General features: G+C 38.4%; 1 protein-coding gene across 1 annotated transcript in view; it reads left to right on the top strand.

Moving 5' to 3' along the window:
• The window catches only part of LOC116689873 (protocadherin-16), a 44,414-nt gene that overhangs the window by 24,434 nt on the left and 9,376 nt on the right, over nt 1-10,604 (top strand). The window contains exons 20-21 of the mRNA XM_032516525.1: nt 10,128-10,379; nt 10,452-10,550. Of these exons, the coding sequence (XP_032372416.1) occupies nt 10,128-10,379; nt 10,452-10,550 (351 nt within the window). The remainder of the gene's footprint in view (nt 1-10,127; nt 10,380-10,451; nt 10,551-10,604) is intronic.

The following is a 10,604-nucleotide window of genomic DNA, read 5'->3' as shown; positions in this document are numbered from 1 at the left end:
TATGTCCAGAAAGGTAATAAAAGTCATAAAAGTATAGTGTAGTTATTCAAAAAGACGTAAAAAACATAGTATGTCAGAAAGGTGATAAAAGACTTCAAGTCATAGTATAGTATGTCAAAAAAACGTAAAAAAGTCCATGTATGTCCAGAAAGGTGATAAAAGACATTAAAAGTAATAGTGTAGTATGTCAAAAGACGTAAAAAATCATGTATGTCCAGAAAGGTGATAAAAGTCATTAAAAAGTCATAGTGTAGTATGTCAAAAAAGACGTAAAAAAGTCATAGTTTAGTAATGTCCAGAAAGGTGATAAAAGACATTAAAAAGTCATAGTATAGTATGTCAAAAAAGACGTAAAAAAGTCATAGTATGTCCAGAAAGGTGATAAAAGACATTAAAAAGTAATAGTGTAGTATGTCAAAAAAGACGTAAAAAAGTCATAGTTTAGTATGTCCAGAAAGGTGAAAAAAGACATTAAAAAGTCATAGTATAGTATGTCAAAAAAGACGTAAAAAAGTCATAGTATGTCCAGAAAGGTGATAAAAGACATTAAAAAGTAATAGTGTAGTATGTCAAAAAAGACGTAAAAAAGTCATAGTTTAGTATGTCCAGAAAGGTGAAAAAAGACATTAAAAAGTCATAGTATAGTATGTCCAGAAAGGTGATAAAAGACATTAAAAAGTCATAGTATAGTATGTCAAAAAAGACGTAAAAAAGTCATAGTATAGTATGTCCAGAAAGGTGATAAAAGACATTAAAAAGTCATAGTATAGTATGTCCAGAAAGGTGATAAAAGTCATTAAAAAGTCATAGTATAGTATGTCGAATTGAGTCATAATATTGTATAGTATGACAAAAAAAGGGATAAAAACTCAAAGAACAGTATGTCAAGAAAGTCATATAAAAAGTCACAGTATAGTATGTTGAAATGAGTCATAAAAACACATAGTATGTTGAAAAAAGTGATAAAAAGCAATTAATAATCCATAGTATAGTACGTCAAAAAATGTAAAAAATGATGTCATAGTATAGTATATAGTATAGTGAATGTAATCACACAGAATTTGCATAAATGTTATTGACATATTAAGTATAACAATTCCTTTTTCATTCAATGCATTGTTTGTTTCCCCTGCTCTCCCACCGTCTCCTCTGTCTCTCACACACACGCACGCACACACGCACACACACACCACACACACACACACACACACACACACACACACACACACACACACACCCACACACACACACACACACACACACACACACCACACACAGCCCCTCCCCTCCGTGCACACCGCGTCTGTCTCCATGAAACAGAGAAGACGACTGCCGAAATTCACAAGTTCACAAAAGGTTGGTATTTCTGAACACCGTTTACACAATCACACTTAAAAAGTGCTATAAAATTATTTTATGTTCTGAATACAATGTTGTCAGTGTGTTAATGTTTGGTCCCGCCCCACCCTTAGCAACACGATTGCGCCTGCTTTAGAAAGTCAACTAGTCACACGATTGTGGTAAACTGCAGCTGTATTGTCCATCTTATTAAGCATTAAGATCAATTTCCAAAAGATAATTTTGGTATTCATCTTGTTTAATCAACTTAGCTCAAGGTTTCCTAGCTCAGAGCGATGTACATGTACAGTGCTGTCACATTGACAGATAATAGTAACTATTTAACTATTATTGTAAAGGCTAAAATATGCATTTTTACACATACATATCTGTATGCATACAATAATACATACATATATATTTATTGATATAATATACTGCTTGTGTGTTCTCTGAGAGGACTGGATGCATTTCCAAGTTTTTCTTGAATCAGGAATACCAGGAGATAAAAATGTGACCATCGTTGTACCTGTAAATTCATCTGTCCTTTGTCTCTCGGTCCAAGTGACGTCCCTCCTCAGCGAGACCACTCCTTGTTTGTTGATGTCAAAGGTATCACTGGTGTAGAGGAAGTAACAGCGTAGAATCCGCCCTGCAGAAGAGATATGTTCAAACACCTGGTCAGATTAAGCATCAGAGCATAAAGGAGACCCTCATCAGAAGTAAGACACCGCGTGATCCGGAAACAACTTCTATGTCTTTCTCCACCAAGACTAACCAGGTGCTGGTTCTGGTTCGTGGTCCAGTTCGGTGCTGGTTCTACTCTCCAGTTCTCTAAGAACCAGCTGGATCTTCCCCAGCCTAGACCCCAGCAGACTGTGGTTTCCTCCCCAGACCACGGTGGTTCTGGTTTCCTCCCCAGACCACGGTGGTTCTGGTTTCCCATCCATGTCCCAAATCTAACATTAACAGCTCTCTATGTAAACAGCCGACCGGTGGTTTTCAATGGCCGCCAAATTTTTTGTTTTCAATGGGCATGATAACTCCGCCCCCCCCCAGCACCTGACGAACTGGTTCTTATCTCTGACCACGCTAAGTTGGTGCTGAGTTGGAACCTGTGTTCTTGGCCCCAGAACCAGGTTTATTGTGTGGAAAAGCAAAGAGCCGGTTCGATATTTGGCACCAACGCCAACCAGCACCAGAACCGCCTCGGTAGAAAAGACTGAGAGAGTTTTGACACATTCAAAGGTTGTAAAGCAGCGGGCCAGGTCCAAACTTTAATAGGCCATTAAAGTTCACCTCATCTGTTGTTTTATTTTCAATATAACTCTGCCAAATCTTTGAATCTGTGACATAACAAACCGATCAAATTACAAATTTACTGGATTTTTATGAAAAAACGTTGCAGTCAAGAGACAGAGGTGGTTGAAAGTCCGTTGGACAGGGGCCTCCTCCATACGTCCCCAATTTACCCGTTACAACCCGTTTGGGCGCACCGTCTGTCCAAGTCCCTCCCCCCACCCCCCACCCCCTGACCCGACTCACCACCCAGATGTTGATCAGTTGACAGCTCAATCGATCATTGACCTTTGTGGCCTAGGGTGCTCTGGGACCCGTACACTCATGAGCACTCCCTGTGTTCAAAATGCAGACCTAGTACATTGTTTTTTTTTTAATTTAGGAAACCGGAGCAGCCCGGAGGAACCCCACAACACTGGGGAGAACATACAAACTCCTCACAGAAAGCTCTGGAACGACCTGGATTCAACCCAGAACCTTCTTGCTGGGAGGCCACAGTGCTAACCATATAAATATCTATGTTATTAGTGGTCCAAGCCCGAGGATGCGTGCCACCGCGGTAATCGCAAGGCGATACGCGGTTCCACAGCGAGCTGTGGAACCTATTGTTTTCGTAAGGATTTTCCTCCATATCTCCCTTATTTTTCTTCTCCGCTAAAAAGTGGTGCTGCAGCCTAAACCGTACATGGTGGCGACCGCCATTTTCAGAACTGGTCCAAAAGTCCCAAAGACCTCAGCCAAAAAATGACCCACTTCTACCACTAGTGGCGCTATAGAGAGAGAAAACACGTTTACCCTATAACTCCCAAATCGAAATTTAAAAACCTCCATCCAGCTTTCCCTGGATCCTACCAAACTCGTGATATAGGCCACGCCCACTTCCGCCTAGACTTTTATGCGTGAAAAAATTGCAATTATCAAAACCTACTTTTTTGAAACTCCTCCTAGACCGTACATGGATCTGCACGAAACTTGGCACCTAGCATCTCCAGACCGACCTGACACAAATTTGTATGAAGATTTTTTTATAGAATAAGAATTGCGCGTATTACGCTCAAATAAATTTGTGTATCTAGCTATGAAAAACAACCCGACTTTCCCAATCTCGCCAAAATAATGCTATCAGCCCAACTTTACAATATTACTTGCTATGACCCCCTGAGGCTCTGTAACAATGTGACGAACATTGGCCACTAGGGGCGCTACAAATACAAAAAAAGTGTATTTCCATGAACACCACTCATCCAAATTTTACAAAATTTGACGGATATAGCATCTAGGCCCCTCCTGAGGCGGTCCTCACAGTGGGGTAGGGATTGGTGTGCTCCCCGGGTCGCTGGGGACGACTGGCGCGGGGAGGCTTGGACCCCTGAACTGCGTGCAGTTCAGTTGTATATGGTTTTCTATTTTAAAATATATAATTCAGAGCTTCATTCAGAGGTGCTTTTTAATTAGTTGTGTTGATTTAGCTGCTACGGTTAGAAAATCCCTGTGGTAGCAAGCTGGTTGCAAAATGCCCGTTATTAACCCGAATGCCATTTTAAAGTACACATAGGACCACGACACAAAAAGCCTGATTCATATAGGTAAGAACCAAAGATGTTTCAGGAGGTTTTACTCACCTCATCCCGTTCCGTGACCTCCAGGGTCAGGATGGACCCCCGCTGTCCAGTTTCTCAGGGACGGCCACGTCGTAGCTCTCCTCACTGAACTCAGGGCGGTTTGTGTTGTTCACGTCCTTCACCTTCACCACCACGGAGCCGTTCCCAACCAGGGAGGAGTCCCTCCATCGAGGCCTGAACCACGAGCTGTACACCTTCACCTCGCTGTATCCAGAGGCTGGGCCACTGCAGAGTCCCGCTGGAAGGTCCACTAAAAACAAAGCTGCAGATGAGGGATATTGGCTCAAATACGTAAGTAACACTCCCGTTTGCTCCTTCACATCGGGGTCTAACCGCCGTAACGGTGAGCAGTCTACCCGCTGACGCCGTCTCCCAGACCTCACCCTGATACTCAGCATTTGAGAACTTGGGGACGTTGTCGTTGATGTCCGACACTCGACTCAGCAGGAGGCTGTGGCCGACCTGGCTGGACGACCCTGGTCTTCAGCCACCATCTGCAGGCTGTACGCTGTCTTAGTCTCCCTGTCCAGTGGTCCAGTCCACTCACCATCCCATACACAGGATGGACAGAGAACTTCCCCCACCCCTCTCCTCCTCTCAGAGATATGATCTCCTGGTTTGAAGCTGCTGTCTTTGTCTGTACGGGACAACAGTCACATTGGAGCCTACGTCTTGCGTCCTCTGGGACTGATTCTGTGAAGGAATCCGAGGTAAAACAGGACTGTTGGTCGTTGACGTCGGTGACTGAACCTCCACGACTGCACTGTCCTGCTGACTCCGTCAGAGATGGAGATCGTCACAGAGTGTTTGTGAGGACCGCATCGTAGTCCAGCTTCACTTTAGTGCTGAATTCACCACCCGGAGGAGAGTGGCGACTTTGTCGGCTCTGTATCACTCGGAGAGTCCAGGAATCTCAGCATCTACCGCCATGAAGGCCACCTGGACACATACAGATGGACAAGGAACATGAACTGTGAATTTATGGAGAATCAGAAGTTCATTGACCCATTTTCTGAACAAATTGACTTTGACATTTGAGATGGACACTCAAGTAAAAACGTACCTAAAATGACAACTCCTGTTTTCCTGCTCTCTCTTTCCCACTGTGCCACGGTAGACTTTGTGTAAAACTGAGGATTAGAGCACCCAGAGCACGCATGTTAACCTGTGCTGAGGAGGAGCGGGACATGGTTCCCCCTAGAAGACAGTGGAGAATACATAATGACATAAGTGTGATGAGTCGTTGTACAAAAGTAAAATGACATCCCCTTCTTTATCACAATTTTATAGCTTCATTTATGTATAGGTCTGTATGATACTGTACCAAGGCCTCAGCAGGCTTCAAACTAACTTCTAATATTTTAATAACCTGCTACAATGATTTACAATTTGATCAATACAACTTTATGGTCGCCACAGCTGAATTATTTTTCCATCCCTGGTAGCTCATATAAAAAGACGAACATATAGCCATACATACAGCATACATACGTAAGACAAATAAGCCAAACACAGCTGAATTAGCTGACTTTCATGCATTTCTTTCACATCTCCAGCCGTCCGATTCACTTGTTCCCTCGAATGGAAATCACTGCACATGGGTAGGCACTTGTGATGACATTATGAACATGTTTTAGAGGCTAAAAACACGTTTAAAACTGGCCCCATTCAGCCTGTTGGTGCTATCTCTTGCAGAGGATAACACCGGTTTAAGGCAGCACCAACTGGTTTCTTTTTTCTCTCTACTGACAGCGCTAAACATTTAAAAAACAACAGAGCTACATGTTGGAATTGACTGGAATTGTCTTTAAGAAGTACTGGAAACTCAGATCTCACCGTCTCTGGCTGTATGTAGAGAGGGAACTCCAACATCTTGTTCTCCACCAGGGGAATGATTTAGCCAGCGTGATGTCTCCACTTTTTTCCTCAATTGAGAGTATCCGTCGTTGTGCCGAACTCGAGAGAGTTTTGATCCGCCCGTTCTGATCAGCATCTGGATCTTCTGCCTTAACCTTGAGTTCAATTACACACATCTCACTTTAACATCAATCAATTAAAATGAATGACAACCAAAGAATGAACAACATAAAAACTAAATAATAGATAACTTCATACAAGCCAGCATAGTAAAGGATGGAGCAAGGTAAGACACTTATCAGACTAATCAATAGACTGTGTAAACAGTTTGGAAAAGACCTGACTCATTAGGTTTTTAATTGTAGATAGCAGGTTTGGGGTGAGTTTAAGAAGTGGTTCATCAGCATGGCGGTGGAGGGCAGATGTAGCCCCCGTGACAACATACTATACTATGACTCATTTTGTGACACTATACTATGACTTTTTCACCATTTTATTTTGACATACTATTTTATGACGTCTTTATCACATTTTGTACTGTTTAGTTTCGTGGTGGTTCAGGGGTCAGAAAGGCTTCAAATGACACCAGCAAGTAAGACCTGCACCCTCTTGACCTTCTTGAGTGGAGTCTGCTCGTTCTTCCGGACTTTCTTTGACATATTATACTTTGAGTTTTTAATGACTTTTTTAAATCACCTTTTTGGACATACTATACTATGACATTTCTTTTTACATTTTTTTGACGTACTATACTATGAATTTTTCACTAAATATATTTTTATGACTTTTTTGACATACTGTACTTTGAGTTTTTATCCCTTTTGTCGTCATCCTATACAATATTATGACTCATTTCAACATACTATACTATGACTTTTTTAGGAATTAGTTTGACATAATGTACTATGATTCTTTTCACCATTTTTATATATTGACTTCTTGATCACTTTTCCTTCTTTTTTAGTCTCATGGAGGCTCAGTGGTCAGCAAGGGTTCCAAGAGCTAAACACCGCAGCCTCTGATCTGATCTGGATCGATTCCCAGTCAGGGGTCGACCGTTTTCAGTGGAATCTGCATGTTCTTCTAGACCTTTTTCGACATACTATACTTTGACATATTTCGACATACTATACTATGACTTTTTTTGACATACTATACTATGACTTTTTTTAGACATACTATACTATGACATATTTCGATATACTATACTATGACTTTTTTTCGACATGCTATACTATGATTTTTTTAGACATACTATACTATGACTTTTTGTTGATATACTATACTATGACTTTTTTAGACATACTGTACTATGACTTTTTTTGACATACTATACTATGACTTTTTTAGACATACTGTACTATGACTTTTTTTGATATACTATACAATGACATATTTCGACATACTATACTATGACTTTTTTAGACATACTGTACTATGACTTTTTTTGATATACTATACAATGACATATTTCGACATACTATACTATGACTTTTTTAGATATACTATACTATGACTTTTTGTTGATATACTATACTATGACTTTTTTCGACATACTATACAATGACATATTTCGACATACTATACTATGACTTTTTTTCAACATACTATACTATGACTTTTTTTAGACATACTATACTATGACATATTTCGATATACTGTACTATGACTTTTTTAGACATACTATACTATGACTTTTTTTTAGACATACTATACGATGACTTTTTTCGACATACTATACAATGACATATTTCGATATACTGTACTATGACTTTTTTAGACATACTATACTATGACTTTTTTCGACATACTATACTATGACTTTTTGTTGATATCCTATACTATGACTTTTTTCGACATACTATACTATGACTTTTTTCGACATACTATACTATGACTTTTTTCGACATACTATACTATGACATATTTCGATATACTATACTATGACTTTTTTAGACATACTATACTATGACTTTTTTTGACATACTATACTATGACTTTTTTAGACATACTATACTATGACTTTTTTAGACATACTATACTATGACTTTTTTTGACATACTATACTATGACTTTTTTCGACATACTATACTATGACATATTTCGATATACTATACTATGACTTTTTTAGACATACTATACTATGACTTTTTTTGACATACTATACTATCACTTTTTTAGACATACTATACTATGACTTTTTTCGACATACTATACTATGACTTTTTTCGACATACTATACTATGACTATTTCAGTATCTATACTATGACTTTTTAGACATACTATACTGACTTTTTTTGACATCTATACTATGACTTTTTTTAGACATACTATACTTTGATTTTTTCTACTACTATACTATGACTTTTTGTTGATATACTATCTATGACTTTTTTTAGACATACTATACTATACTTTTTTAGACATACTGTACTATGACTTTTTTGATATACTATACTATGACTTTTTTAGACATACTATACAATGACATATTTCGACATACTAACTATGACTTTTTTTTCAACATACTATACTATGACTTTTTTTAGACATACTATACTATGCCATATTTCGATATACTGTACTATGACTTTTTTAGACATACTATACTATGACTTTTTTGACATACTATACTATGACTTTTTTAGACATACTATACATATACTTTTTTTAGACAACATAACTATACATTTTCGATATACTGTACTATGACTTTTTTTAGACATACTATACTATGACTTTTTGTTGATATACTATACTATGACTTTTTTCGACATACTGTACTATGACTTTTTTAGACATACTATACTATGACTTTTTTAGACATACTATACTATGACTTTTTTGACATACTATACTATGACTTTTTTAGACATACTATACAATGACATATTTTGACATACTATACGATGACTTTTTTCGACATACTGTACTATGACTTTTTGTTGATATACTATACTATGACTTTTTTCGACATACTATACGATGACTTTTTTTGATGTACTGTACTATGACTTTTTTTCAACATACTATACTATGACTTTTTTTTCAACATACTATACTATGACTTTTTTAGACATACTATACAATGACATATTTTGACATACTATACGATGACTTTTTTCGACATACTATACAATGACTTTTTTCGACATACTGTACTATGACTTTTTGTTGATATACTATACTATGACTTTTTTCGACATACTATACTATGACTTTTTTTCGACATACTGTACTATGACTTTTTTCGACATACTATACAATGACATATTTCAATATACTGTACGATGACTTTTTTCGACATACTATACTATGACTTTTTTTCGACATACTATACTATGACTTTTTTTTCGACATACTATACTATGACTTTTTTGACATACTATACTATGACTTTTTTGACATACTATACTATGATTTACTTTGACATAATATACTATGACTTTTTTTACATTTTTTTTCGACACACAGTACTATAATGACTTCTTTATTACTTTTTGGACACACAGTTTCATGGTGGCTCAGTGGTTAGAAAGGCTTCAAATAGCACCAGAATTACTTTTTATGACTTTTTTTTAACATACTATATAATTACTTTATAATTTTTTTCAACAAACCTATACTATGACTTCACGACATGCCATACTATGATCTTTTTCTTTTTTTTAAGTATTCAAATATTCCACTTTTGTTTAATACATTATTGGTATTATTCAATTAATTTCATACTAATTAAAACCATTACCACTTTTCCAACCGTTTTCACTTAGTCAACTTCTTCTCACGCAATTATACCAGCAATCAAGTTTAGCTTTAGCAATTCAGCTTTTCCGCTTTCACAAGTATTTTCTGCAGCTAATGCATTTTCTAGTACATTTCTTTCAGTCTCATTTTGTGCTTGTGTTGTTAAATACAACTCTGTAAAAAAAAGGTTTTGGACCCTGTGCAGGAGCTGACTTTTTGTGTTAATGAAACAAAAAATAGCTAACACGCCGTCCTGTGTTCAGGTGGAGGCGGTGGACCAGCCCGTTGACGGCCTGCGATCAACGGCTCAGCTCAACATCACCGTCCTGGACTACAACGACAACTCCCCCCAGTTCCCGAGGATCCCGGACCCGCTGCAAATCCCCGAGGGCGTGTACTCGGAGGACGCTCCAGGAGAGGTTTTCACCTTTGTGCCAACAGACGCAGACCTCGGGCCCAACGGAGAGGTGGCCCTCTCCCTCCTCTCCCCCCACCCACTCTTCAGATTCACAGAGGTGAGGCCAGAAGAGACGACTGTGGAAACGTGAAATGTGACTATATTTGAGAGATGTCGTGTTGTGTTGCAGGACGGGACGTTGCTGGCTGTCGGCTCTCTGGATCGGGAGAGCAGGGAAACGTACGAGCTGCTCGTGAAGGCCTCGGATAAAGGCACCCCCCCGAGAGAGGTGAGAGACACCTTTTGTTTTTAGTCAAAGTCAAAGTCTGCTTTATTGTCAATT

The sequence above is a fragment of the Etheostoma spectabile genome, chromosome 5, assembly GCF_008692095.1.
Source record: "Etheostoma spectabile isolate EspeVRDwgs_2016 chromosome 5, UIUC_Espe_1.0, whole genome shotgun sequence".
Lineage (NCBI taxonomy): Eukaryota > Metazoa > Chordata > Actinopteri > Perciformes > Percidae > Etheostoma > Etheostoma spectabile.
Note: the sequence above shows the minus strand (reverse complement) of the source record. Positions and strands in the feature narration are given on the sequence as shown.